This window comes from Cucumis sativus, chromosome 3, assembly GCF_000004075.3.
Source record: "Cucumis sativus cultivar 9930 chromosome 3, Cucumber_9930_V3, whole genome shotgun sequence".
Lineage (NCBI taxonomy): Eukaryota > Viridiplantae > Streptophyta > Magnoliopsida > Cucurbitales > Cucurbitaceae > Cucumis > Cucumis sativus.
Genome location: NC_026657.2, coordinates 7,659,547 through 7,687,214, shown reverse-complemented (window position 1 = coordinate 7,687,214; position 27,668 = coordinate 7,659,547). Strand labels below are relative to the sequence as shown.

Here is a 27,668-nt window from a genome sequence, read left to right as displayed (position 1 = left end):
ACAACAGAGATGAAGACGAAACTTACAAAATAAAGTTTCCAATAAAAACATGAAGTTCCTTCAAAATAGACGTAGGAGTGATCGATCGGACGAAGTCAGTTTTGTACAAAGATCAGTATCGAAAACCAACTTAGTCGATTTATACTAAGGAAAACCGACAATGATGTTTAGACAGATCGGTTATGGTCAATTTCGATCGGCTTTTCGAAACCTTTTAATTAAACCAATCATAGGATATCGATTAGGTCAATTAGATCGGCTTTTCGGACGTGGATGTTCACCCCTATTATAAATGTGTAAATTTTTTATAGGAAAGACTACAGAAAAGATAAGATTAGGGTGAGCCAAACAGCCATTTACAAATTATAAAAGTCAAAATTGGAAATAAAGGAAAAGAGGAAAGGAAAGGATTGGTTGGAAAATGACATATTTTTGCACATAGAGTTAAATATATACAACTAAGGATTGGTTTTGATTGAAGGAAGGTACAATGAGTGAGAAGTGGAGGAAGAACCGTACACTGACAAGTGATAGATGAACAGAGAAAGGATCAGACAGATAATTGCAATTTAAGGGAAGAAAGATAAGTTGTTTACATTCTTATCTCAAACTTGACTTGTTTGGAAAAAAGAAAGACTCTAAGACAATCACCACGAATGGATGGATGGAATGCAATCAATATATGTATATATATATACAAGTGAAAAGGCAAAAACATCTAATAATGCCAAGTCAATCACATTTGCTTCCCTCTGTTCATTTCAACTATGTATAACACTACAAATAACACTCTGTCCTGAATTTAATCATTTGAATTTGATGGAAGTATAATTAAGATATAACATAGTAATATGTTATGCTTAAGAACGATAAATCTACTGATCAGCGCAAGTTTGTTTGTCGTTTTAGGTAATGATATAACTAAACTTACCATCAACTATCAACTTAAATTTAAGTTTTTTTGGTCAATTGATTTAAGATGATATAAGAGTAAATTGGTTAAAGAGATCCGATTCAAACTCTTATAGTGTTGTTTTTTCTCACATGAATATTGATTTCCACTAGATTGTTTTCTTGTTTCAAGCTTGTAAGTGAATGACCATCTTAAGTTTTGAGTCACAGTTTAAAAACTCAAACCACTTGAGTTTACGTAAGTCTTAGTATCTCATGTTTAATGAGAAGAATACATCCAGACATAAAGTCAGCTTGAATCCTTAATGGTCTACGTATTGATTTTAAGAAGCAAACTTGTGATAGCTCTCAAAATGAAAGATGATCAAGTCCAATATCGATATGCAGACAAATTCATAAGAGATTTATGAGTGAGATACAGTACCTCCAGTTTGGAATGATATGAAGAAAAATGTGAATATCCACAAAGACAATGGCCTGGAGAAGTTAGAGCAAATTTTACAATCAGCAAAACAGCAAACTTGTTTAGATTATGGTAAACAAGAAGGCAGTAAAAGTTTAGTGACACTACAATAACTCATATCAAAATACAATGATGTAGTTTTCAGGAGTGGATAATTTCACAGGGGGCAATGTAGCAAAATTATGTTGCCCCACTACCCTATATATATTATATTCAAGGAAAACCCCAACCCTCTCCTATAATCTGGGTTCCTCCTAATAATCAAACACATTCAGGGAGATGATAACAAATACAATGACCAAACAAGACAAGGGAAACTCATTCATAAAACAACGTTAGACACACTATGTTATTTCCAGTTACAAGCTAGGTAGCAAACACCGCGAAAAAAGCGCAATCAGCAGTGGGTTCCTTTTTAAGCAGCCACATAAATCATTCTTGCTAATCTTTCCATCGCCGTTGGTATCGAATAGTTTCAAGAGCTCATGAGCCTGCAATCACTCGTATATAACAAAGATGGAGTTACGATTGATACTTGAAATATACTGAGTGATTAGTTTTTAAAATGCAGTTCATTTTCTATATGAGAATGGAATGGCACAATGAAGACAAGTACCTCTTCGGCATTCAGATCGGGTGTAGCTGGCCGTATCAATTCTTCTAGCTGATGTCAGTAACCAGAGAATGAGAAATCAGCATTCATCAAAATCTACGAAGGTATCTGAAAAACCAATAAAGGAATGACAAGTTCACCTTTTGTTCTGAAATTTTATCTCCTTCGTTGCTACATTCAGTATAGATCAGCTCGCATGATCGCTGAAAACCTTGCAGCTTCATGACATGCAAAGAACCGTACAGGTACTGGAAGAAACCAACAACTTTAATTATGAACAACGTGGATTCAGGAAAATTAACAAGAAAGAAATCTATGTATGCATATGGATAAAATGTGATTGTTTGAAACTTTAGTTTCCGACATCAAGCTGATGACACGGTCTAAGGTTTCGAATCGAGAATGTTTGCACTCTAACAGGAAGGGAGAATAAAGGATAGAAACATAAAAGAAGTGCCGAGAGAGGAAAATACCTGCTTGTATGTTATTGTTCCCATCTTCTCTATATCAATAAAAGAAAATATCTGCAGCAAATAAGCAGTAAAAATGGACTTTCAATAATTCAGCTTGAAAAAAAAATCTTAAAGAACAAGGAAAATAAACAAATGAAAATGAAAAATAGCAGTAGGAATAGATAGAGAGAGATCTAATTGGTAAGAACAAAAAACATGAAAGCATCGACATGATTACATCAACACCGATATTTTCATAATAGATAGAGAGAGATCATATCTTTCCACCGAGCAAAGTTACATAATCTAAGGACAAAACAACTGCTATTCAAGTTATAAGAATAAGTTAACACTACTCTTTGTGGAGGGTGAATCTAATTGCACCAGAGAATAGACTTCAACGATCAAAAATTTTAATTGTGTTTACTGTAAGTTTAAGCATAAGCAACGTACATTAACCATTAGAAAAACAACTGCTTGTAAAGGTATTGAAGCTAGAGTCAACTCACATCTTCAGCAACCGCACAAGCCTTGAGTCTTAGAGCTCTTACAAATCCATCATATGTAGCACGGCCACTACAAGAGGGACAAGACAACGATATCAGAAACTTTTTGCTATAGGCATGTGAGTGCTGTCTTGTATGAAGAAAGGTTGGCAAGTGCTTATTATCATTGCTTTTTTTGGGTGGAAAAATTAACCTTGATTGGTTGATTTTTATTTAGTTTTAGGAAGTTATATGTCGTGCCATATTATTTAACATAATAGCAGTAATAGTTTTTTTGGTGGAAAAAATTAGCTTTGGTAGGTGAGAGCTTTAAAACATTAGGGAATTTTTCTAGCTTATTGAATCTTCGTATTATAGGCACATGGACGCAATATATATTTTGGTCCCTAATGTTTAGGTACTTATTCTGTTTTTTAAAAGGTAGGTATTTATTCTATTTTCTTATAACAAATTCTCAGTCTGTATCCCCCAGAATAATTCTATTCCTTACTTTATCACAATCAACACTACCAACAAAAATAGAAAGACCATAAATATTCTGTACATGTGGAAGTAAAAAGTAGAATAGTACCTGGAGTCAGGATCCATTGATAGAAACTTATCAAGAAAATCAACAGCTTCAAGGCTGCTCACCTAGAACAAATAGGAAGAAGAAACTGACCTTTGTAATATAGATACAGAAGCGTGTGAAATATAAGGAGTGTTAATTCAGAAGGTAATTAACTAAAAGTCTAAAACAATACAATTGTCATAGATACTGAACAAAAATTTGATCATACCCTGGGCAGCACAATGCTCGTCAGAGTTGAAATTTTACAAGAAAACCGTTGCACCAAATTTAATGGAAGATTAGAGGGGGGAAACTCTCTTTAAAATTGCATCCAAAGTGAATGAAAAAAATTATTAACTTTTATGTCTACGGGGACTTACTTGTTCCATCTGCGACATTCCGATCATATAATCAGAGGGTCTCTCCTGCAAAATTGTTACAACAACCAGGTAAGGATAAAATAAAATACAAGCATTAATACAAGAAAGTAAACCAAATGCACTAAGACCATGAACATCAAGAGAAGTTTAACATGACAGTGCATGAACAAAATGACAAGACAAATAGTGTTAAAAACCATAAAACAAGTCAAGTGGAGATCGGTAAAGCAGGTGGTGCATGATAAACCAGATCCATCATTCAAGGTTAAACTCTATGTACCAAATAAAATATTCATCATTACTCACTACTGAAACTTGCTTAAATAATATATCAATAATTAGCGGAAAATATAAGTTGAAAAGGGTTTAAAGGAAACAATAGAGATAAAATATGAATAGTTGGGCAGAATATAGATATTGAATGCAATACTAAAAAGAAAAAAAAGGTACATACTTGATTTGCCTGGGCAGCCTTGGTCAGTAGCATTAAATCTCCATATGAATGAGGTGTTTGGACAACATTCAGTGCAGTGGCCATTGCACGGCTAGTCTGCATGAATAATTCCAATTTTTAACAAGAACAAATATTAAACTGTCCGCAAAACAGAACAAGTGATCAAACACACAAGTTCTCAGGTCATAAATAACTTGATTGAGGGGGGAAAAGATTATTATACACTTTTGTCCGGTACTTTGAAACTTGTTCTATTTTAGTCCCTCTACTTCCAAATGTTCAGATTTAACACATTTAGTAAATCTTTAAATTTTCTTTGAACATGTGAAAGAACATAAACGAAACCCAAAGTACAAGGACCAAATTGGTATTTTAACCACACAAAAAAATAAATAATAATTAAAAAAATCTTTAAAAGGCACAATACACACACCGTCCAGTTCATAAGTAGTTTCCCACCAAATTAGGAAAGAATCACTAGCTATGAATACTTTTCAATCACTGTTCAAGCAACCTTGATTCCACAAACATTAACTGAGTTTTACTGTTCTCAGGTTTGGAAATTTATCAATTATCCATCTTTTTTTTTTAACAAGAGACACCTTAATATTTAAATTCATCCAAAACAAAACGGAACTTGGGGGTGCAGGATAAAGAATAGTTTGGAACAATGAAAATGAAATGTAGGCAATTGGTGATCTAGAAGATAGTGTCCATACGCAGATTGAAAGTTTTTCAGACAGACAGTTTTAGTTAAGGAAATTTACATGATGATTAGAAAAGGAAACTAGACTACTAGCTATGAAAGGAGCACCCACAGCATACTTCAAACTTTAACTAGTACAGATTATAAACTTGAAAAAGCAGAACCTTACCCTCTTAGCAAAATCAGAAGAGCTTTCTTTTCCATTATATCGTGGTGAAATAATAGGAAGATACTCAACCTGTTCAGGTAATAAAGTGTGGCAATAACATTGCCTAAATCAAATAAAATCGGAAGGTTGTAAACAGGTGAAGGATATGAAAATGAATGGAAAAAATACCTCCATGTAATTGTGAAATTGCATAAACATTCTAATCATGAGCTTTGGTAAAGAAACAAGGCCCCTATACAAAATAGCATTATCACAAACATCAGAGTAAGACAGAGTTGGCACTAGATAAACAATCAAACGAGGAGTAGATACCTACCATGATTGGTCAAAGTGAACGTGAGGGTAACGGACAACAACAGGTTGGATTGAATAACCAGGAAGGAAAGCACCAAGTTGAAAAGAAATAAGAGCCCTTCCATTTGTAGTGGTTCCCTCCGGAAATAACAGAACTCTTGGAAATCTATTGCAAGAAGCCTTTCTCTGTTTTCACATCCTTGAAAGCACAGTTTTCTATCAAAGATCTTATCACATCTATTCAAGTCAATCATCAAACAAGAAAATGCAAGAAGAGAGATATTATATCATTCATTCGTCATTGTCTTAGTACTACAGCTTGCCATAATTTTTAACCTTAGTTTAAAATAAAATATAATAAACAAACAATAAACAACAGTTTAACTGAAACTATTAATAGTCCCTTTGAGGACATCCAATAAATTGGAACGACAAAAAGAGACCTAAATGCTAAAAACTGATTGATGCACAAACAGCCCAAACAATGTTTTTTATTATTTTCGGAAAAAAAAAGAGAATATGTGTTAAAAAAACAACCATTCTTGAACGGAAAATTTTCCATAGGTTGTACCACTAAGTCCTTTGAGTTCTTAGAAAATGTGTTACAAAAGCTCCCAATTCATCCAATGGTCCATGGAAATATATCGATCGAATAAAGAAGTATGTTTACAGGAATATCAATTTTAAGGTTGGCAACGACCCCAAAACACAGTCATCTGTTTATTTCATGTTCCTTTTCTAGATCTTCTTGGGCTTTTATCTCCCAGAGTTTTGGATGGCCGTTGACTTTGCCTACAAATCTATGGTCTCTCTTTCAGATATTACCTTTCTTGGCCATCTCTTCAAGAGCGATAAGGAGACTCTTTGGCTCAGTTTCATACTATCCCTTTTATGGTTTTTGTGGCTTGAAATGATCTCACACATTTTCTCGAGTACACAATATATTTTGAACTCTACCTGCTCTTGCTTGGTGTAACGATTTCTTATATGTTTTTCAATGATCAACACTGTGAATATGTCAAAGAGACGTTTAAGTACATGTGAAAGTTACTGAAACTTTTTACCTTTATTTCACTAATGGCATGCTTCTTGGATGTAGGTGAAAATCTATCTACATATATCACCTGAGAAATGTAAACAACAATTGAGTCTTCCTCTTTTTTTCCCGCAAGAAACAGATATCATGTCAGAGCATATAGCTAACTAAATATGAAATGTTTTAAAAAGCCAAGCGCCCCTAGGGCGTTAGGCCCGCCCCCAGCATTTCCCTTCTTTTACTTGGAAATAGTTAATCGAGAAGTAAAGGACAAGAAATAACCTGCATGGCTCTGATGATGGTCCCAACAAAGGGTATGGAATCATGGGACTCAGCTGCGACCATAGTTGGAAATAACTCGTAAAAATAAAATATAGGTTCTATATAAGATACATGATTTGATACAACAATTGGTGCAATTTCCCTAGGAGCAGGCTTCCCTTTTCTTGTTATCCAATGATATCTGAGAGAGAAAGACAAACCGGGAAAAATCACTAGATTGAACAAGAAATAACAGTAGAAAAAGTTGAATCTCAATTAAATTATATAACAAAATCAGCTCAAGAGAAAAGATAAGCAGTCAAACAGAGCAGGAAATCTAATTTCCACCAAAATTGAAAACTATACAGCAAACCAAAATTGTCTAACTCGAAAATATCGATTGATCGAAACATCCAAAAAAAAAAAAAAAAACACGAACAAAGCATAGGTAAAGATAAAATACAAGTATATCCCGGTTCAACCAAACAGAAGCACATCTTACTTACCCAAAAGAAAATAGAATACACCGTCCGCAAAGCCTCGTAACTCCCATAAGCCTACATCTCCATTTAGGCATCGGGTTCTCCTTATCCTTCCACCCATGAAGCGCCGTCTTGGTAGCAATATATCCAATCAAAAGACAAAGCCCAAATAACACAAGACGAGCAAGCGCAATAGGTATGCAAACCACAATCTTAACCCACTCATAAATTCCATCAACACAGGGCGTGTTGTTTCGAAATGGATCCACCGTAGTCGTCTCGGGAACAGAGAATCCATTGGAACCAATAAACCCGTAAGGATTGGTAAAGCAGAGTCGAGGATCGTGATGATTGCCGTTTTGATTGTTGATCTGCTCCGGTGTAGCGCCGCCGTCGTCAACGTCGTCGTCTTGGATTCTGAGGATTACGTCGGCACGGTCTGATGGTTGTTGGGCGGGGAGCAGCGTGGAGGTGAGGTCGTGGTCCGTCATTGTTGGGATGGGGGAAGAAGAAAAGGGGAAAGAGAGAGAGAAGAAAAAAGAGAGAGAGATGAGTGATTTATGGTGCCAAATTGGCGTCGATGTATTTGCGATCTGTAGCTTTCCCAGGATTTCTTTTTTCCTTTTTTTTCTTCAATTGTGATTTATTATTATATTATAAATCCACCTTATTAAGAAAAACTAGTATTCTAGCACGTGCACGCACGTGAGGGGAATTTGTGTGTTTATGTGTGTGTATATATATTATGAATTTAGATCTAAGTTTGAATATTTAAACAACATTTTTTGAAGTCTACTAAACCACATGTTATTATTTGGTCATGTGAGTTCTCTAAATGCGTTTGACTTTGCTTCTATCCCCTAACATGTGGTTTTTGTGTCGTACTTGTATGTGATTGGTTGTGTTTGTTTTTCGATTAAAATGATTGGACAGTTCGGAATTTCTTATTGTTTTGAAGTTGTTACGTGGTTCTATTAGAACTATTAGAATTCCATCAATACAAGGTGGGTAAGAAACTCTTGATCATATATGGCATGTGTTAAAATTTTAGTTGTGTTTATATGTCTCGTGAGTCTCTTATGTGTGCAGGGTGTCGTTGTGAAGGTGTGGGCTAGATTGTTCGTGACTCCATAAAATCTCCAATTTGTGTTGGTTGAAGGAAGATTGTGCACGAGCAGGCATTAAGTTGTTGGAAGCTTGAGTTGTGCTTAATAGTCTTTTGCATGGATCCTCTATTCAAGTTAATATCATCTCATTGGTTAATTTGATAAACAATACTAGTCAAACTTCAGCGAGGTGAATAACGCAATTGTTGTTACTATGAGGCATGACTAGGAATGGTTTATTTTCCTTAATGTCCACATGTTTGTAATTTTGTGACCTATTCAGAAGCTTGTTGTGTCACTAGTTACTTGAATCTTATTATTTTATTGGTTACTTCTAAATCGAAAGTTTTTGTTAGAAGATGAAATTCTCACTAAGTAGTTCAGGATGTAATTGTCAATAGCCCTCGTCCTTCAACTAGTTATACACATACATACATAAAGTATACACATATACAAACGTGCAGGTATATATATATATATATACATAACTCGTTCAATATTTGTGGCCTGCCCAATTTATTTTTATATTCTAAAATGTATGTATTCACTTTAAACAATATTTATAAAATTTAAATTTCATTTTTATAAAAAAACTTAATAAATTTTATTAATATATATTATCTAATTCATAAAATGTGAAATTTGATTATATTTAAAAATGTCCGATTTTTAATGATTTATAAATATTTAAGTTTATAAAGTCCATAAAATTCTAAGCAAAAAAGGATTTATGGATTAAAAAAGAAGTCGGCAGGAAGAAACGAACGGCAAGTACGTGGGAGAGAAACGCAAACGAGAAAAGGCGAGACCTTTTGGACGCATTCAGCGGCCATGTATTAAATTGGAACGTGAGGCCACGAGTCTTCTATTTTTCATTATCAAACATTTAATCTTAGTGGACACCTCTTTACCTTTCTTAATTTACGCATTTTATTATAATTAGTTATAAAAACAACCTTTTCTAAAATCAATTATTATAAAATCTGTCAAAATAGACCAAATATTTATAGACATTGATAGTTGATTTTAATTCTCCAAATTATTAATTAAATCAGACGTGTGTCTATTAAGAACCTTTAAAAGTTATCTAACAGATCTAAAAAAGATGTTCTTGAGTTAGATCAAAAGTTGATAATATTTTAATTGTACTAAAAATAAAGTGTTACATACTCTTTTGCTATGTTCAAAATTCAAAATTCAAATGATTACAATTATTATACAAATTTAAGATATTCATAAGCTTGTAAAATATTTTTAAACTTTGATACATGTTAAACACTACTATGAACAAATATTTATTTAAAAGTAGTTATAAGGATAAAAGCAAATTGATTTTTTAAATCATTTGCAACAAAACTGACGAAGTTGATGAGAAAACTCAAAGTCATCAATATTTGCTTAAGAGTATATTTGGTTAAAAATTTTAAGTCATCAATTTAAAAAATTTTTAGGGGGGAAAATGATGTATTTGATCATTGCTCGGCTTTTTGAAACACATGATAGTTAATTTTTTTAAAAAAAAGCTTTAAAAAATATGTCATTTCCAAGTACATGTTAATCCAGACACATGCTAGCTAATACGAAACTCATGAAATTGTACTGTTTCTAAATTCAATCTAAATAGACACTACAGTTAATAATCTATGATCATCCAATTATACATTTTAATATGCTAATATGGACATAAGACAACTCAACTCAGTTTCGACATAGTTTAACTCGTTAAGATATGTACCTTTGACCAAAAAATTAGACATTTGAATCTCCGAACAAGATTTTCACTTCTTCCCTGGAAGAGCATGAGAATAAGGCAAACAGAAGATATGGGAAAAGAATATGTTATATGGGTCAATCTTCAGGCGAAAAGGATCATAATATTATTTTGGCAAAATGATTTGGATGTGATATGAAGCAACCAAGAAACTACTCACTGTCACTGTTACCAGAATGAAAGCCCGCATCACAGTAATCGATGTTCATGTCTCCATCACGACCTCATCGTCAACACAACCTGTATTCCCATCAACATCATCAAAGGTCTCTCTGACTGTAAGATAACCAGTGTCTAAGGGCTGGTAATCCTTGCCCCTCCAAACTACAATCTGCTCCTTATCAAATGTCACCAAGATACAAGGCACGAGGTCCTGATTCAAGAAAATAAAGTTGATCAAAAATGGAAATAATTTAGCCATGAAAAATGGTGATCGGATAACAACACTCATGTCATGGCATATTATAAGGCTCTTTGCTTTATAAGATTTAAGAATTGAAGAATAGTTATGCAAAGGCATGAAGGGCATGGCCATTACCCGAAGCTTGCAGCCAATTTTCTTGTAATCACTCCTCTCAAGGCCTTTACAGTCAATTCGAACCAACTCACAGGAGAGAAAAGCATCTCGAACCATGGGTACTAAACTACCATAGTAACCATTCTTTGCTAAAATCCACAGATATCATGTGATAGTTAATGACCTCGTGATAATACGATAATTAGTGGAAAGAAGTTTTACAAAAAAAGGTTCTCAAACACATACCAAGCTTTGTCAAAGCAGGAACAGCTAGTCCTTTCTTTCTCATTTCTTTTGTTTCATCGATGCTTAGTCCATCAATCGTAGTTTTAATCAGCCTGGGATATATAGGTTCATGGGGTCTCCATAACATTAAAGGAATGAATGGCCTTTTCTTGGGATTATAGTTCCTCCCTCTGTATAGAACAAGAAAACCACCATGCCTATGAATGATCTTTCCAAATGTCTTGTCCTGCAATCATGAACAAAGCTTGAAGTAAACGGACATTAAGAAAAGTGCCAAAGGGTGTGAGTGACTCAAAAAATATTTTTAATTAGTTGATATAATTTGTGGAATGCAAGCCAATATAACTTAAGAAATGAAAAACTAAAAACTTGTATCTAAAGCAAGATGATTCCAGCCAAAGAAACGAAAACCATACCTCAAGTTGCGTGCACACGTTTTTCATATCTACAGTGGGAACTCCTAGACATTTGATCCTCACTGCTTCACCATGTCTCCAGTGATTATGAATATCATTCAACATATTGTGAGTCAAACCATCTCTTCCTACAACCACATAGAAAAAAAAATGCCATTACTACTATAGAGCTAGTCATTATAGGGATCATATTATAAGATTTCTCAGTAATATAGGCACAGAAAATAAGATATTTTCAATATCCATGTAGCACCGGTTAATTAAAGATGATGAGGAAACACCATCCTCTATACCAGACCACCGATCTTATCATCCACCTCAGTATTTTTTTCATCGAGGGTAAGAACCAAATAGTGAAATAATGCAGAAATATAAACAATTTCCAGGTATCTAAAGTTCCTCGAACTATTTCAAGACCTACAACTTTAAATCAAACGATAGATTAATGAAGCTTCCGCAAAGGAATGCCCAACATACATATAATATCTGAGATGCTTTGCTATTCGATTTCAACATTCGAAATCAACTTATCAGAGATAATGCCACAAAATAAAGGGTTCATGATATAATAAAATATCTACCAACATGTCAATATTTCCCTAAACCTCGTGGTTCAAACATCGGAATGAGGAGTTGGAATGGTAATCTATCATTGAAATGACAAAAGAAAAACAAAAAATTATAAAAATAATATCATTTACATGTATGCTAATAAACAAGTATAACAATGCCCATTCGTTAGTTCAAATATTATTTTTTCTTGAACTACTCCAGAGTACAGACTCTAATTTTGAGAAAATCAAACACAATAGTCTAATACAGCAAAAATACCAAGGTAACAAAATAACTTGCAGATTACAAGACAAACATTGAACAACCCATTAAAAGGATGGAAAGAAACAACCACACGATCGCCTAAATTTTCAAATACTTTCACCACAATTCCACAAAATTTGGAACAAAATCATCAAATTTCCAATCTTTGCAGCTAGCAGACCCCATAAAATCACATACCCAAATTAATCTGCCTCTTTGTTTTATTCTTTTGACATTTCTCCACCAAGGCCTTTCTCTCGGCTCCTGGCAATGGCTCCCCTTGAATAGCCTCTCTCATGACCCTCCTCTTTCCTTCCAGTCTTGGATCTTCCATGCCTTCTACAGAGGTCGCCTTCGGGTTCGCCGCCGGGGCACACACCCCAGTCCATTCCCGATCAAGTCGGCCAGGACCAAACGGCGAATACTTCGGTTCTCGAAGCCCAATAGGCCTCACAGAGGGACTAGTCTCTGTGTAACTGTACTGGAAATCAAACGGCAAATTTGAACGCCTTGGCTTCTTGCCGCCAAGATCGAGCGACGACGGCGGCTTGTACCGCGGCTTCGGAGGTTTGTTTGAGCGGGGTTTGGGCTCCGGCGATGGGGAAACCGAAGGTGGGGCTTCAAATGCGTAGAGTTCGCGGAGTTTGGAGTAGAAGAAACATGGGTTGAAAGATGTATAAGGATGAGAAATTGATTTTTGGCGGAAAAGTGTTCTGATGACGAACATGAGGCAGATTGAGCATTGATGAACACTGACAAAGCACCGGAAAGGGTTTAGGGTTTATCGGCGAATAATCGAAGAGAATAAAATTGGCGGTTTTTTCTTTCTATTTTCCCCCTCGACTAAATTAGGTTTTTAGTCGTTGAAATTCGAACGATGTGTATGTATTAATCTTTTGGTTTTCTATATGAAATTTTTAGTTCCCAAACCTAATATTAAGTTCATATAACAAACCACATGAATTTTGAGATTTTAGTAGTAAATTTGTTAGTTAACCTTGTATTTACATTTACTTGCAAAAGTAGGTACGAATAATGTTAGTTTTTTATTTTTCAAATTATACAAAATATTGATCTACGTTAAAATTATGCCAATTTTCACGAATATAATGAGACACTGTTATTTACAGAAATCACATAAAATATTTTTATAAATTTCATATTTGATATTTATAGTACGGACAATTTGTCTCTTCTCTTTATTTGCAGTTTATTAATCATCTATTATAGATTTATTTCGCTCAATTTTTTTTTCTTCTTCTCGCTCATTTTAACAATCGTTTGTCTAGTCAACATGATCGTTTATATTTGAAACATTATTCACATAAAAGAACTACACGATCGTTATCATTATCAACGTGATCGTTTATATTTGAAACATTTTTCTCATCGTTAAAAAAAAAAAAACCACTAATACTGCTACACGATTCGCGTATGATTATTGTTTATAAGAAAATTACACATGTTGACTAGGGCATTTGTTTGGATTTCTCACCGCGGAGTTAGTAATATTTTTTTATATTTGTCACTGTTGACCAACATAGTTTTTTTTGTATTCTTCACCGTTGGTCTATAGTATTTTTATGTTTTCAAAATTATTGTAAATATTTTGTCTATTCTATTTTTTAAAACACCTTATCATCGATAAGTCAAAGTTGATTCGATAATAATCGATCTAGTAAATGTTCGACTTGATTTGAGAATGTGCTCGTCCGTTTAACTATTCCAAATATTCTTCTAATTTTTATATTTGAAAAATTTCCTAACAAACACTCACCAATCTCTTCGGTTCCATCCACTCGGTTTTTCTCTTGGACTATAAAAGAAAAAGTAATCGGAAACGAATCATTGAAAGAGGAAAATTTCGGTTTAGAAAACGGAAGGGCAGAGCCCTAAGCTCACAAACCAATCTCCCGCCGAAACTCACCTAACAACGTTTTAGACTATCCACTCCGAATTCCTCTCAGCCTCTTTCGCCGTGCAAAATGGCGTCTCCGGTTGAGTCTCATCGTCCCGAACTTCGGAAGGACTCAGTGACGAATCGTTGGGTCATATTCTCACCTGCTCGAGCTAAACGACCCTCCGATTTCAAATCCAAATCCCCAGCTCCTTCTTCTACTGACTCTCCTCAAACATGCCCCTTCTGCATTGGTCAAGAGCACCAGTGCGCTCCCGAGATCTTTCGATTTCCTCCTCAGAACCCCGATTGGAAAGTTCGCGTTATTCAAAATCTCTATCCTGCTCTCAGTAGGGACAAGGATCTCGATTCTTCAACTTCCCTGAGCTCCGATTCACTCTTATGGGGTTGCCTTTTGGACGGGTATGGGTTCCACGACGTCATCATTGAGTCTCCTGTTCACTCAGTTCATCTCTCTGATTTGACCCCCGAGGATGTCGCTCAGGTTCTTCTTGCGTATAAGAAGCGGATTCTGCAGCTCGCAAGCGATGACAACATCAAATATGTTCAGGTTCTTATTCTCTTCTGGATAATGCTCGTTATTGGGGGTTTTGAGATGATTTGAATTGCTATCTCTTTTCATTTCCGATAGGTGTTTAAGAACCATGGTGCCTCAGCTGGGGCATCAATGACGCACTCCCACAGTCAGATAGTGGGTCTTCCAGTCATTCCCCCCTCTGTTACTACTCGACTCGATAGTATGAAGCAGTATTTCAATCAGACGGGGAAATGTAGCCTTTGTCATGTTCCTACAAAGGACCTTTTGGTCGATGAATCAGTCCATTTCATTTCTGTTGTTCCTTATGCAGCTTCGTTTCCGTTTGAGCTCTGGATCGTTCCCCGTGACCATGTTTCTCATTTTCACGAGCTGGACCATGAGAAGGTAAATCAAAAGTTAAACCATATAAGTTTGGCTCTGAATTATGTTATGTCTTATAAGATTCATTTGTTAATTTCATTATTTTAATGCTTACATTAAATTGAGTTAATGGTATGACTTACTAGACACAAATTTTAAAAGAAGTAGTAGATTGATACAAACCCTTAAGAGTTCGGAAAGATGTGAACAACATTTGTACTTGGTCTATATAGACACAATTCTAAAACTTCAAGAATCAAACTGTAATCTAAACTTTATTCAGAGTGGATAGATACACACCCTTACGAGTTCGGTAAGATGTGAAAAACATTTAAACTACATAAACTAAATAGATACAATTATAGAACTTCAGGGATCAATCGTGTAATTCTAACTTTATTCAAATCATGACTCTCATTTGATGGGCACAACAACATATGGTGTGATTCATGTGCAGTGCAGGCTGTTGATCTTGGAGGGCTATTGAAAGTGACACTCGTAAAGATGTCTCTGCAGCTGAACAAACCACCATTCAACTTCATGATTCACACTTCTCCCTTGCAAGCTTCGGATTCAGACTTAGCTTACAGCCACTGGTTTCTTCAGATTGTTCCTCAGCTTTCTGGTGTAGGGGGGTTTGAACTTGGAACTGGTTGCTACATCAATCCTGTTTTTCCAGAGGATGCTGCTAAAGTCATGAGGGAGGTTAATAGTTCTATATAGGCTCAGGCCCAGGTATGTTTTATTCTGATTGAAATCTCTCCCTTTTCTTTTTGGTGCGAGATTAGAACTGGCCTTCCTTTTTCCTTAAGAAAAGTGTGGATTTCAGCTTACAATTTGACATATTTACATTATTTGAGATTTATACATAGTTGTATTGAATAGGTTAACACTAGTTTTTTTTTTTTTTTCTGTAAAAAATCTGTCATAACTTCACTTGGGATGTTTATGGGAAGTCGTTCGTGAGTAATGGCTACTTGTCTGTTGATGATTCTCCTATTTGGCCCTTAAAGCGAGATCTCTTACTTTGAAATCTATTGTGCACAGGATATATATTACATAGATAGCACAAGAACAATAATGAGATGGACACAACATGACATGGACCTGGTAACACACTCTTTAACATATATCATTTTTATACATTTTGATGAAAACTGGATCTTAATTTTGATTTTGTTTCAAAACTTTGCAATTAATCAATTGATTTGAATCAGGGTATTGCTCTGGATAAAGAGACCGGGAGCACGTGTTATATGGTTGGTGCAAGAGACCAGGACACCAAGAATAAGAGAATGTAGATATTATTCCCACTTTCAATCCAGGTGCTCAAATAACCCTTATATTACCATTAGGTCCATATTTATTGATGTTTCTGATACATTTCGTCAATTATTTTATGATAATGGAAACTCCATCTGAGATCTCGTGGTAGAAATCAAGAGCATAATCATTCGATAGAGAAATGTTGGTGTAAATGGCCATCATCATCATACTTTGGCAATTAGTTAAGCAGACAACGTTATGAGGTATCATTTATGGAGGTTGTGAAAGAGTGCACAGAATGGTGTCTCTTGATAGCAAAGCCAACTAGATAAGTTGCTATGAGGATAGGTAGGATGCCTTCCCTTCTTTAGGAGACAGGGCAGTCTAAACTGCTACTGTACACCATGGGAGCTCCACGAGCAAACTAGTTGATTGATAGGACACAGGGACTGACTCACTCTCTTCGATATCATCAATCCTTCTTCTAAGAAAAATGAAAGAGCAAAAATCATAAGAGAAGCAAAGTTTATTTGATAGAATTACGCACTCCCTCCCTTCAAGTTAATAGATTTCTTGGACTTTTCTAAGCATGGATTAGACATGAGATTTTGAGATCCATAGTATGTTTGATAACTATTTGGTTTTTATAAACACATTCTAGTTGAAAGTTTTTTTTAAAAAAAAAAATAAAATCACGGAAAGTTGTAAAAATTTAGTCAAGTATTTTTCCAAAATTTGTTTTTGTTTTTTTAAAACTAGTAAAAATTCAAATGTTTTTTTGGAGGATAAAAACAACTATAAAAAATAAAAACTCAAAAAACAAAAGATAATTAATTTCCCGTTGATCACCATTTGATTTTTAGTTAGTTTGTCATTTTTTTTTAAAGCTCATAAACACTATTTCTACTTATTAGCAAGCTTAATATAATCACTTTTTGTTCGTGTTTTAAAAATCCAAGCCAAGGTTTGAAAACTAAAAAATGTACTTTTTAAAAGCTTAATTTTGTTACCGGTTCTAAGAAAACAAACACAATTCTCTATCAAATAGTTTATAAATAGTGATTAAATGAGACGTTAGATATTAGTGTGATTGTGTTTGGGAGGGAGATTTGAATTTAAGATAATGTATGGTTTGTTTGGAATACGTTTTCAAGTGTTTAATTTAAAAATAGACGATTTGAGGGAAAAAATATAGTTTCTAGCAACTATTTAAAATAGCTTTGAAGTGTATTTTAAAGATTTTAAAGAGTTATAACCATTGTGGGGTTGACCTAACGGTTAAAAGGAAATGGAAATGCGATCTCAATCATCTTGAAGACAAAGCTTTGATATCTCAACTCCACATATTGTCCTAAATATCTGAGAGATCAATGACCACTTTTAGAGAGCTTTCTACTCATCAAAACTTGAGGGATGATGGGAAATTTTGATGGAAAAAACTGTTAGAGCTATTGAATGCAAAACAAAGGGTAAGGATATATCACAAACACTAGTTCTCTAAGAAGAAGAAAAAGGTTGATGATATTTATTACCAAAATATCAGCATGGTATTGTTGACATCATTTTTAAGTGTTATTGTAACTGATGTCATGTATGCTTTCTAATTTTTAGACATGAACTATCGTGCGGATTTTGATTGTGGGATCAGAATGAAATATATTTCAAATTTCGTGGACATAATTTTAAGCCTATGCTAATTAGGAAATGGAGACACCAAAGGCTTGTTTGAGAACAATGCCTCCAAGTTGTCCACCACCAACCTAGACAATCCCTCCAAAGTTTCATGTGTCATAACAGCAACATGTGGTGATAATACAACATTATCGAAATTAAAGAGCTCTTCAGGAATTTCAGGTTCATTCTCAAACACATCTAACCCAACTCCCCCAATCTCTCCCTTGATCAAACATTCAACCATAGCCTTCTCGTCGATTATCGCCCCTCTACCAACGTTGATTATCACTCCATCTTTTCCTAATGCAGCCATCACCTCCCTATTGATCATATGTTGGGTTTCTTTCGTTAACCCACAACAAAGTACGAGGCCATCACAGTTGCTTGCAAGTTCATGTACATTGGAGTAGTATGAGTATGGAACTAATGGCTTTTTGGTCCTTGAGTTATATGAGATTTTGCACTCAAATCCCTCCAGCCTTTTGGCAACTTTAGACCCTATTTTCCCCAATCCAACTATCCCAATTCTTTTCCCATTTAACTGCAAAAAGTGATAAAAAAAAAATCAATTATGAAATTCATTAATCAAAAGGGTTTTTTACAAACTATTTACAATCGACAAAACCAAATTTTTTACATTTAAATATTTGATTATTTTTTTGACAAATTTTCATTTTAAAGTATATTTGTTTTTTCTCCCAAGTTAGCATAAGTATTTTTTTTTCTTTTTAATTTTTTTTTGTAATATCTGAAAACAACAAAAGAAATTGGTCAGTATATAGTTTTCTTAATTTTTTTTATATAGAACAATTTTAACTATAGTAAAATAAATTAAAATATAGCATTTTTATCAGGGTTACTCTTAATTTTTTTTCTGTTAAATTTATCATTTTTTACTATTCCCTTTATATATATATTTGGTAATAATGACAAATTCCCTCGAAAAAAGTAGTTTTGAGTTAAAATAGGAAAATCCATGGCACCTTTAATCCGAGAGGCGGAAATTCCGGGTTGGTAGTAGGCGGAAGCCGTAGCCTAAAGCACCGATCTCTCGCCGAAACCTTCATGAGAACATCAATCAACAACCCAACCGCAAGATCAGCGACATCTTCAGAGTACAAGTCCGGAACGTAGGCAATAGCAATCTGACGGCGACGTAATTCCGGCAAGTCGAGGTGGTCAACACCGGCGCTAGTAGTGACAAGGAGCTTGAGCGCCGGAAGGCAATCGAGGACGGGGGAGGTGACCAGAAAGCAGCCGCCGGGGATGAGCAAGGCTTGTGTGGATTGGGCATAAGAAGAAAGGAATTGGAGGAGAGGGAGATCGGAAAGAGATGGTAGGAGGAAATGGAATCGGTTTGAGAATTGAGATTGGAGAGCGGGTAATACCCACGGAGAACCTAAAACCAAAACTTGATGAAGGTCGTTGCTATTGCTATCGCCTTCAGTTTCTTCTCCCATTCTTCTTCTTCACTTGGGTAAGGCCGCTTCTACCAAAGTACATAAAATGCAAATGGAAATGGAAATGGATTTTCCCAAATTTGTTCTTTTTTTGCTTGGATAAGACTCCCTATAAAGATTGTAGTTTTGTGGACACAATTATTTCATAATATAATATATAACTATTTTCTAATATAACGTAATAGAATAATAAAATTTACATAATATCGCACGAACTAAAAAGAAAAGAATTTAAAAGTAAAATTAAAAGATTTTAAAGACATTTTTTTATTAGTATTTAGATTTTATGAACTCTCAATCACTTAAATAATTAAATCATATTTTTGCACGATAGAGATTAAGATTCAGTGAAAATATTAAAATATAAGAATTAAATCGATACATTTTAGAGGTTAAATTAATATGTTTTCATTTAAATAGAATAGTGATTAATTAATTTGATTATATTTTGCTTTTTGAAAATATTAAATAATAAAAATAAAAAACCGCACAGTTAAATACGAAAGATTCTTTTCAAGTGCTGTGTCGAAGGTTTTGTCACTCGCAGTCGCACCACCACCGCCTCCCTCGCGCGAACGACGTCTTTCTCCCCGCCGTTTTCTTCTCTCGCCGGAACCTCGATCTCAGGTACTTTTCTCAATTCCTCTCTCTTTCTTTCACGTAGTTGAAAGATATTTCTTCGATCTTTAAAAGCAGTTTATATTGGGATTTCGTTTGTTGCGTAATTCTGCAATTTTGAAAATAGGGCATGAAGCTGTGGGGGTTATTTGGATTAGCTTTTGTATTCTAGACTAGGGTTATGGAATTATCTGTTATTGATGTTAATTTCACACTTGGATAGCTTGCGCGTTAGCCATCTTCAGAGTACAAGTCCGGAACGTAGGCAATAGCGATCTGACGGCGACGTAATTCCGGCAAGTCGATGTGGTCAACACCGGTGCTAGTAGTGACAAGGAGCTTGAGCGCCGGAAGGAAATCGAGGACGGGGGAGGTGACCAGAGAGCAGCTGCTGGAGATGAGCAAGGCTTGTGTGGATTGGGCATAAGAAGAAAGGAATTGGAGGAGAGGGAGATCGGAAAGTGATGGTAGGAGGAAATGGAATCGGTTTGAGAATTGAGATTGGAGAGCGGGTAATACCCATGGGGAACCAAACACCAAAACTTGATGAAGGTCGTTGCCATTGCTATGGCCTTCAGTTTCTTCTCCCATTCTTCTTCTTCACTTGGATTTTCCCAAATTTGTTCTTTTTCTTCTTCTTGCATAAGCCATTTGTAGTTTGGGATATTATCAAAAATAGGATAATTTGGAAGGGTATAAAGAGTTTTGGAATGAATTTTCAAAAAGATTAGTTCTTTGCACCTAATAGCATCTTAATATTCTTTGCGCCTTCTACGGAACTCAAAAGTAAGAAAGAGAGCCTAGCGAAGTGAAGCTAATGGCGCAGAGAATATTACTCTCTTTATATATTGTGCTCCCTCCTCAGTCGCAATTTAAAAAGGATCCAGTCCAAAGGTTAATATGGATTTCTTAGTCCGAAGGACTATCCATATTCAATCAGAACCTTCTACGTTCGTTTCTCATTGTTAGGACAATTAACTAGAAAAAGCCTATATTACCCCTAAGTTAAAAAAAAAAACTCTAAAATTCTATTTATGGAATTCTTTCTTTTCTCCTTCTCCCTCCGTTTTCCTACTTCCCAAAAAAATATTTCATTTTTCTCTCATCTCTCCCTCAGTGTATTCCATTTCCCCCCATTTTCACAAAATTTTCCATTCTTCGATTCGTTTTCTTGAAATCCCTTTCTCAAGCTCCTCTCATAGCCTCCCACCGGCCTTTGGAAACTTGCTGTCGTTCCTTATCACCACATCCTTCGCCTTTTTCAAGCTTCTTCCTCTCTCGAATTCAAATCCTCTTTCAAAGAAGACATTCAAGCTATCACAGCTCGCTGCCATGGCCGTCCCCCACTCTATATCATCTCCGATATCTTTCTTGGTTGGACTACCAATGTCGCTAAACAACTCGGCGTCTACCATGCAATATTTTGCGGCGTTAGAGGTTTTGGCCTAGCTTGCTATGTCTCTCTTTGGCTCAACCTTCCTCACTGGACCGTCACTGCCCACGACTTTCTCTGCCGAATTTTAAAGAAGGTACTGTTTAGCTCCATAAGACCCAGTTGCCGACTAACATCGTGGAAGCTGATGGTGAAGATGGTTTGTTGATTTTTCAAAATCTCTCTATTTTAGAAACTTGCAGCCCGTTGTTACTGTAGCTAAAATTGAGCAAGAATTTAAATATTTTGGTAGATTTCTGCCTAATGGTGTGTATTTATTAGGTCTCGGAGGCCCTTGCTATTGATTATTTGTTTGGATTGGCTCACATGGATGGTTTTTGATGCATTTATTGGTGGTGCCATGAACAGGAAGGGGAGGAGGGAGAGATAGTTACCAGTCAAATGCTCCTAGGGGGCGGTTTGGTTCTCATAGTTTTGGTCGAGGAAGCAGCCAGGAATGAAACGACTATAGTCAGTTGAGAGGCAACAACTTTCCTCAGTGGGGTTACCACGAAGTTCAATAATAATGTTAATTTGTGGGGAATTGATTATCAAGATAAGATGGTACTTTTTCCCCTTATATGGTTTTTAAGATGCAATTCAAGTGGAAAAATTTTGGCATTTCAAGTACAAGCACTTGTTAGACAATAGGAGGGAAATAGACTTGAGAGATGATGACCATTTTCATTAAATCTTATACTGAAACTTGTTTGCTTTTACCCTTTTGTAGTAGTTCTGTAGTCAATAGGTGAGTATTGTTGCCATTTTACAATCAAATAATGTATGATTGAATGGGCATCTTGCCAGATGAATGAACAATTTAGATCCTTGAATGCCAGTTTTTTCATCCTGCTTTGTAGTGAGATTTCGTTAATATATATCCATTTTTTGGTTCAAGAGATTTTGGTATTTGATGACCGTCTGAATTTTGAAGTTTAGTTTGAAAAAAAAAACTCATGTGTTGCGTATAATTTTTTTTCAAGGATAACGTTGGATCATGATGCATGTGAGTCTTTTGATGTATAACAATGACACAGTGGAGTATGGAAAAAAATTAAGTGAATTTTTGTTTTATGTTTTAGTTATTTTTCTAATTTTGCAAACATATATATCCATTTTACGCATGTTTAGGAAGTCTTTTTAGGTACATAGAGTAATTCTATGCATGTTTACTAAGTTTATTAGGTCATTGTGCTATCTCATACCTATCTTGCACGCTTCTCGATCCTATCTCATAGCATCTCGCACATTTCAAGCTTTTACAATGAGTTTCACAATCAAATTGCTATCGCTCCTCACTCCTAAGCCATTTAGAGTGATTTTATGCATGTTTAGTAAGTTTATTAGGTCCTTATGTTTTATCTCGCACGCATGTCGCACACAGTATTTGGAAATAAGAGGTTATGTGAAGATAGGGAAAAATGGAATACAACATTTCACACACATTGTTCGGAAATAAGAGGTTATGTGAAGATAGGGAAAAATGGAATACAACATTTCACACACATTGTTCGGAAATAAGAGGTTATGTGAAGATAGGGAAAAATGGAATACAACATTTCACACACATTGTTCGGAAATAAGATGTTATGTGAAGATAGGGAAAAATGGAATACAGATACGATGAGAGGTTTTTTTTAACTTAAGGCAATATAGACTTTCCTAGTTAATTTGTCCTAAAAGTCGTCTTTTAAAAATCCATTCCAAAACTCTTTATACCCTCCAAAATTATCCTATTTTTGATAATTTTCCTTGGTAGTTTGTGGATAGAATTATTTCAGTTTCTCTATATAATATAATATATAACTATTTTCAAATATAACTTGAATATTTGCAAAATATCAACTTAACCAAAAAACTTTAAAATTATATTCTATGAGCATCTTCCTACTCTCAATCACTTTAAATTATTCTTGCCTACTAAGAAATTTTATTAAATATTATTCATATTTTTCACTGTAGAGACGGATAATCGTTGAAAATATTAAAGTATAAGAATTAAATTGATAGATTTCGAAGATTACATTAATATGTTTTTATTTAAAATGTATAGTGATTAAAATTGACTATACTTTCTTGTATAATTACCAAAATGACATTTTAATACGTTTATGGACTTTGTTTGTTATTAACTTTTATGATAGAGACTAAGAATCGATGAAAATAGTATGCCAAGTTTATCAAATCATAATGAAAATTGATGTAATTTTAATGAAGTTTTATTTGATGTATTAATGGTAGTGAGTTAGAATTGCAAGTGTAATTGGATTGTCTTTGATATCACATACTTCAAATCCATAGAATTTAGTGTTAACAATAACTATGCGATGTAATCCTTAGGCATAATCGAATTGAACACTCTTCATTCATCAAATAAATTAAGTTATTTTATTACCGATTTGAATATGAGTTTCATGTGTCAATACAATTGCATAATATATATAAACCACTTCAGATCTACTGGTTTATTGCGTTTTCACTCCATAAACATGTCTATTTAATTCATGATATTTTAAAATAAAATAAAAAATTATATATCATAAATTTACGAGACGAGAAATTGTTAAAAAGTAGTTTATAAAAACCAAACTTTGTTAAAAAACTAGGTAAGCATTTTTTTTCCTAACAAGCAAATTGAAAAATAGTATATAGAAAATGTTAAAAATAAAAAAGAAAAATTGTTATGAAAATATTTAAAAATGAAAATATTTACAAAATATATATGTAAAAAAAAATCGGATTATATTTTGCTTTTTGGAAAGGTTAAATAATAAAAATAAAAAACCGCACAGTTAAATACGAAAGATTCTTTTCAAGTGCTGTGTCGAAGGTTTTGTTACTCGCAGTCGCACCACCACCTCCTCCCCCGCGCGAACGACGTCTTTCTCCCCGCCATTTTCTTCTCTTGCCGGAACCTCGATCTCAGGTACTTTTCTCAATTCCTCTCTCTTTCTTTCACGTAGTTGAAGATATTTCTTCGATCTTTAAAAGCAGTTTATATTGGGATTCGTTTGTTGCGTAATTCTGCAATTTTGAAAATAGGGCATGAAGCTGTGGGGGTTATTTGGATTAGCTTTTGTATTCTAGACTAGGGTTATGGAATTATCTGTTATTGATGTTAATTTCACACTTGGATAGCTTGCGCGTTAGCCATTTGCTTGTAGATGGGTTATAGAAAGCTTTGGATTGGAATCTTACAAATAATTCTTGATAAATCCTAAAACATGCTCTTCATTAGTTTTTTTTTCACGGTTAAATTCTAATGATAGAGGATTTAGATAAGTTAGCTCATAAACTTAAATACTCTATTCTCACTCTCATATCCCCCTCCAACCTTTAATTCAATGATTTTACAAAGAACGAGACCAAAAGAAAAGTATGGAAGGAAATTAGAATCAATAATCTTCAGCGTAAGCTCATGCCTCCAGATAATGAGAATGGAGAAATTAGAACCAGGCCCGTAACCGTGAATCTGCTTCTGCAAGCTATTATGAAAGCCTATAACTTGAAGACAGGTATCCATACCAGTCCAATCAACGTTATTATAGCGTTTTTTTAGTTAACTTCCACCAATTCAATGCCCTTGTAGAATGACCAACAACATGCAAATCCCCACAATGCAGATTTAAACCCATAAATTATAGGTGGGGTCTATTCACTAGAACAAGAGTTTTGGCATGATTTAAAAGTGTAAATTTAACACCGAGAGGTATTTACTTGCTCGGTCTATTCTCAAATGTTAGTGTTGTTCGTGAATCGTGCTCTATTCGCTACTTTATGAAAGAAAGTTCTATATCATCTCAAGCTTATCATCTTTTGTGTTATTAAAATCAGGATTAAACCATTCAAGTTTGTTAGGCCCCAACTTATTGATATCCCTCCAAATTTCTCTCTTCGGTTCAAAGAAAGCTTTCTAGTTTCAAGTTTCCCTCAAAAGAAGAAAAAGTATAAAGAAGCAGGTTAATCAAATGACATTCTACTGTGCGATGGTTCAAGGACATAAATTTTAGTTTATGATTGCTGACTTGTAAATTGTTTCCAAGAAAAATTAGTTTAGCAATATTTTTTTGTTGTGTTTTCCTTTTTTATGGTTGTCCATCTAATTCTGTCATATTTCTCCTTGATTGAAAAGTTACTTAAAATCTTACCAAGTATTTGATGGGGGAAAACTGTTGGTCAAGTCATATAATTGTTATTCTTACTACTATTTTTTGCTTGCTAACACATTCGTGTCTCTCTATTAGATGAAAACTTCAGAGTTGATTGTTCAAGATGAAGAGGCGGCTCAGCAGACAATGAAAAATACTGAATGGCCAGATGGTTTAGATAAAAAGGACGAAAAAAAGAAGAAGAAGAAGAAGAAGAAGAAGAATAAGCAGAAGGAACATAAAACCCAAAAGGACGAGCAGAAAGAAGAGAAAGAATCTGATACAGAACCTTGGGTTAAGAACGAAGAAATAGGATTTGCTACTGGGTGGCGAGATTGTTCAGATAAAAAGGACAGAGAAAAGAAGAAGAAGCATAAAAAGAAGCAGAACGAACATAACGCTCAAAAGGACGAGCAGAAAGAAGAAATAGAATCTGATGCAGAACCTGGGGAATCTGAGACGGAAACTTATGTGAAAAAAGATGATGAAAAGCCAAAGAAGAAAAAAGCTAAGTTGTCTGAAGGCATTGATGGAAATAATCATAAAAGAGAACCAAACAGTGGTAAGGAGAAGAAGAAAAAGAAGCAAAAAACTGAGGATTCTACAGAAAGTTCTTCTCCTATTACCAAGGAGAAGAAGAGGAAGAAAACTAAGTATGTTGAAAAGGTTCAGGAAGGAGGAGCAGGATTGAGGGAGAACGAGGAAATTAGTAGTTCTCCTGAAAGACAATCGCCCAAGGGATCATCCAAGAAAGTAAGATTTTCAGAAGATGTGGAGATCTTTCCACTAGTTGATGACCAAAATAGTGGGAAAACTAAGGAAGATGACGGTTTAATTAGAGGGAAGCGGTTTTCCAAAGAAGAAGACGAGATAGTGAAAAAGGCTGTCTTCGAATACATTGAGAAACACGCTCTTGGTGATGAAGGTCTCAAAATGGTTCTTCATTGCAGGGAGTATCCAGAGATCAAAAGTTGTTGGAAGGACATAGGAAAAGCCATACCTTATAGGCCTTATTTGAGTGTATATTATAGAGCTCACATCTTGTTTGAAAGGGATGAGAAGCGTAAATGGACTCATGAGGAATATGAACTTGTTCGAAAGTTTCATGACACACATGGGTCAGATTGGAAAGGATTAGCCGATGTCCTTGGAAAACACAGGTTTCATGTGAAAGATACATGGAGGCGTATAAAACTCCCCAATATGAAGAAAGGGCAATGGACACAAGACGAGTACCAGAAATTATTTGATTTAGTTAACAAAGACCTGCGACTCAAGGCTTATGAGGAAAAAAGATCCAAGCATGGGATGCTTCGTGACAATATCTGCTGGGGAGCAATCAGCGACGTGTTGTCCACAAGATCAACTGCTCTTTGCTGCCAGAAATGGTATCGCCAGTTAACATCGCCAATGGTTGCTGAGAATGAATGGGCAGATGTAGACGACTACCGGCTTGTTGATGCTCTCTCTAGCTTGGATGCCTGCTCCATTGAAGATGTGGAATGGGACCAACTGCTTGAACACAGAGATGGTGATGTATGTAGAAAGCGGTGGTCTCAAATGGTCAAACACATAGGTGATAATGGGAACAAGTCATTTTCTGAACAAGTTGAAATCCTCTCCCAGCGATATAGCATTGATGTACTTGATGCAAGAGAAGCCTATGACAATGCGCCTGTAGTTGATTAGGCAAAGCATAGTTCAAATCTCGTCAAATTTCTTTTCATTCAGGAGGTATAGTATCAAGATGTCTAATTGCAGTAAGTTGTCTTCCTCACAGCCCAGGATTTCATGCTAGGAATATCAAGTTCTTTATGATCTTTTTCGACAAAGAAACACATATCAAGTTCTTTATGATCTTTTTCGACAAAGAAACACATAGCGTCCTTATCAGTTGTTATTGTTATGTAATGGTTATATTAGTTGCTACTTTTGTAATTTTCCAAGTACTCTACCCAGGTGAAAAAGTTTTGGGAGTTTCTTTTTCTTATGTCTTTAGTCCTTCAGTTTCTCTTATTTTTGTAGATCATCATTTTTAATGTATGGAAAAATCCTCCAAAGCAGCAAATCCCTATTAATTTTTCTTTATCTTTTCATTGTTTGG

The 27,668-nt window shown here is 34.9% G+C and overlaps 5 protein-coding genes across 15 annotated transcripts; 2 read left to right on the top strand and 3 right to left on the bottom strand.

Moving 5' to 3' along the window:
• Nucleotides 1-1,408: 1,408 nt before the first annotated feature.
• Nucleotides 1,409-7,882, bottom strand: LOC101209255 (lysophospholipid acyltransferase LPEAT2). Its single transcript, XM_011652475.2, has 14 exons — nt 7,303-7,882; nt 6,818-6,998; nt 6,564-6,623; nt 5,522-5,685; nt 5,374-5,437; nt 5,206-5,274; nt 4,331-4,426; nt 3,877-3,921; nt 3,518-3,579; nt 2,950-3,016; nt 2,462-2,512; nt 2,129-2,236; nt 1,992-2,039; nt 1,409-1,866 (listed from the first exon to the last, which is right to left on the bottom strand). Exons 1-14 carry the CDS (start codon nt 7,767-7,769, stop codon nt 1,735-1,737), a joined length of 1,614 nt encoding a protein of 537 aa, XP_011650777.1. The 5' UTR covers nt 7,770-7,882; the 3' UTR covers nt 1,409-1,734.
• A 2,077-nt stretch (nt 7,883-9,959) lies between these two features.
• LOC101209010 (CRS2-associated factor 1, mitochondrial) lies at nt 9,960-13,016 on the bottom strand. The gene is made up of 5 exons (XM_004133845.3): nt 12,349-13,016; nt 11,335-11,462; nt 10,919-11,144; nt 10,694-10,821; nt 9,960-10,528 (listed from the first exon to the last, which is right to left on the bottom strand). Exons 1-5 carry the CDS (start codon nt 12,875-12,877, stop codon nt 10,361-10,363), a joined length of 1,179 nt encoding a protein of 392 aa, XP_004133893.1. The 5' UTR covers nt 12,878-13,016; the 3' UTR covers nt 9,960-10,360.
• A 964-nt stretch (nt 13,017-13,980) lies between these two features.
• Nucleotides 13,981-22,328, top strand: LOC101208525 (ADP-glucose phosphorylase). 11 transcript variants are annotated; one of them, XM_031882266.1, is made up of 9 exons: nt 13,981-14,618; nt 14,700-14,990; nt 15,429-15,701; nt 16,014-16,076; nt 16,184-16,291; nt 18,859-19,383; nt 19,860-19,993; nt 20,208-20,536; nt 21,786-22,328. In XM_031882266.1, the coding sequence occupies exons 1-3, from the start codon at nt 14,136-14,138 to the stop codon at nt 15,687-15,689; spliced, it is 1,035 nt and encodes a 344-aa protein (XP_031738126.1). In that variant the 5' UTR covers nt 13,981-14,135; the 3' UTR covers nt 15,690-15,701; nt 16,014-16,076; nt 16,184-16,291; nt 18,859-19,383; nt 19,860-19,993; nt 20,208-20,536; nt 21,786-22,328. The 11 variants fall into 11 exon arrangements, with proteins under 11 accessions (XP_031738126.1, XP_031738125.1, XP_031738122.1 ...); XM_031882265.1 differs by having other exon boundaries at nt 20,208-21,513; XM_031882262.1 differs by having other exon boundaries at nt 20,208-21,513; nt 21,699-22,328.
• On the bottom strand, nt 17,757-19,529 carry LOC101208766 (glyoxylate/hydroxypyruvate reductase HPR3). Its single transcript, XM_004133844.3, has 2 exons — nt 18,890-19,529; nt 17,757-18,447 (listed from the first exon to the last, which is right to left on the bottom strand). The coding sequence occupies exons 1-2, from the start codon at nt 19,364-19,366 to the stop codon at nt 17,926-17,928; spliced, it is 999 nt and encodes a 332-aa protein (XP_004133892.2). The 5' UTR covers nt 19,367-19,529; the 3' UTR covers nt 17,757-17,925.
• A 1,856-nt stretch (nt 22,329-24,184) lies between the features above and the next one.
• LOC101215013 (cyclin-D-binding Myb-like transcription factor 1) lies at nt 24,185-27,554 on the top strand. The gene is made up of 2 exons (XM_011652472.2): nt 24,185-24,342; nt 25,661-27,554. The coding sequence occupies exon 2, from the start codon at nt 25,661-25,663 to the stop codon at nt 27,251-27,253; it is 1,593 nt and encodes a 530-aa protein (XP_011650774.2). The 5' UTR covers nt 24,185-24,342; the 3' UTR covers nt 27,254-27,554.
• The last annotated feature ends 114 nt before the right edge of the window (nt 27,555-27,668 follow it).

Coding starts and splice junctions, on each gene's coding strand:
- LOC101208525 (XM_031882270.1), top strand. CDS start 14,136: ATGGCGTCTCCGGTTGAGTCTCATCGTCCCGAACTTCGGAAGGACTCA. Junction 14,619..14,699: donor ACAACATCAAATATGTTCAG/GTTCTTATTCTC, acceptor CATTTCCGATAG/GTGTTTAAGAACCATGGTGC. Junction 14,991..15,428: donor ACGAGCTGGACCATGAGAAG/GTAAATCAAAAG, acceptor TGTGCAGTGCAG/GCTGTTGATCTTGGAGGGCT.
- LOC101208766 (XM_004133844.3), bottom strand. CDS start 19,366: ATGGGAGAAGAAACTGAAGGCGATAGCAATAGCAACGACCTTCATCAA. Junction 18,448..18,889: donor TTCCGCCTCTCGGATTAAAG/GTGCCATGGATT, acceptor CACTTTTTGCAG/TTAAATGGGAAAAGAATTGG.
- LOC101209255 (XM_011652475.2), bottom strand. CDS start 7,769: ATGACGGACCACGACCTCACCTCCACGCTGCTCCCCGCCCAACAACCA. Junction 6,624..6,817: donor CCATCATCAGAGCCATGCAG/GTTATTTCTTGT, acceptor TACATTTCTCAG/GTGATATATGTAGATAGATT. Junction 5,686..6,563: donor ATGCCATTAGTGAAATAAAG/GTAAAAAGTTTC, acceptor ATGTGAAAACAG/AGAAAGGCTTCTTGCAATAG.
- LOC101215013 (XM_011652472.2), top strand. CDS start 25,661: ATGAAAACTTCAGAGTTGATTGTTCAAGATGAAGAGGCGGCTCAGCAG.
- LOC101209010 (XM_004133845.3), bottom strand. CDS start 12,877: ATGTTCGTCATCAGAACACTTTTCCGCCAAAAATCAATTTCTCATCCT. Junction 11,463..12,348: donor AAAGAGGCAGATTAATTTGG/GTATGTGATTTT, acceptor ATGTGGTTGTAG/GAAGAGATGGTTTGACTCAC. Junction 10,822..10,918: donor TCCTGCTTTGACAAAGCTTG/GTATGTGTTTGA, acceptor TGTGGATTTTAG/CAAAGAATGGTTACTATGGT.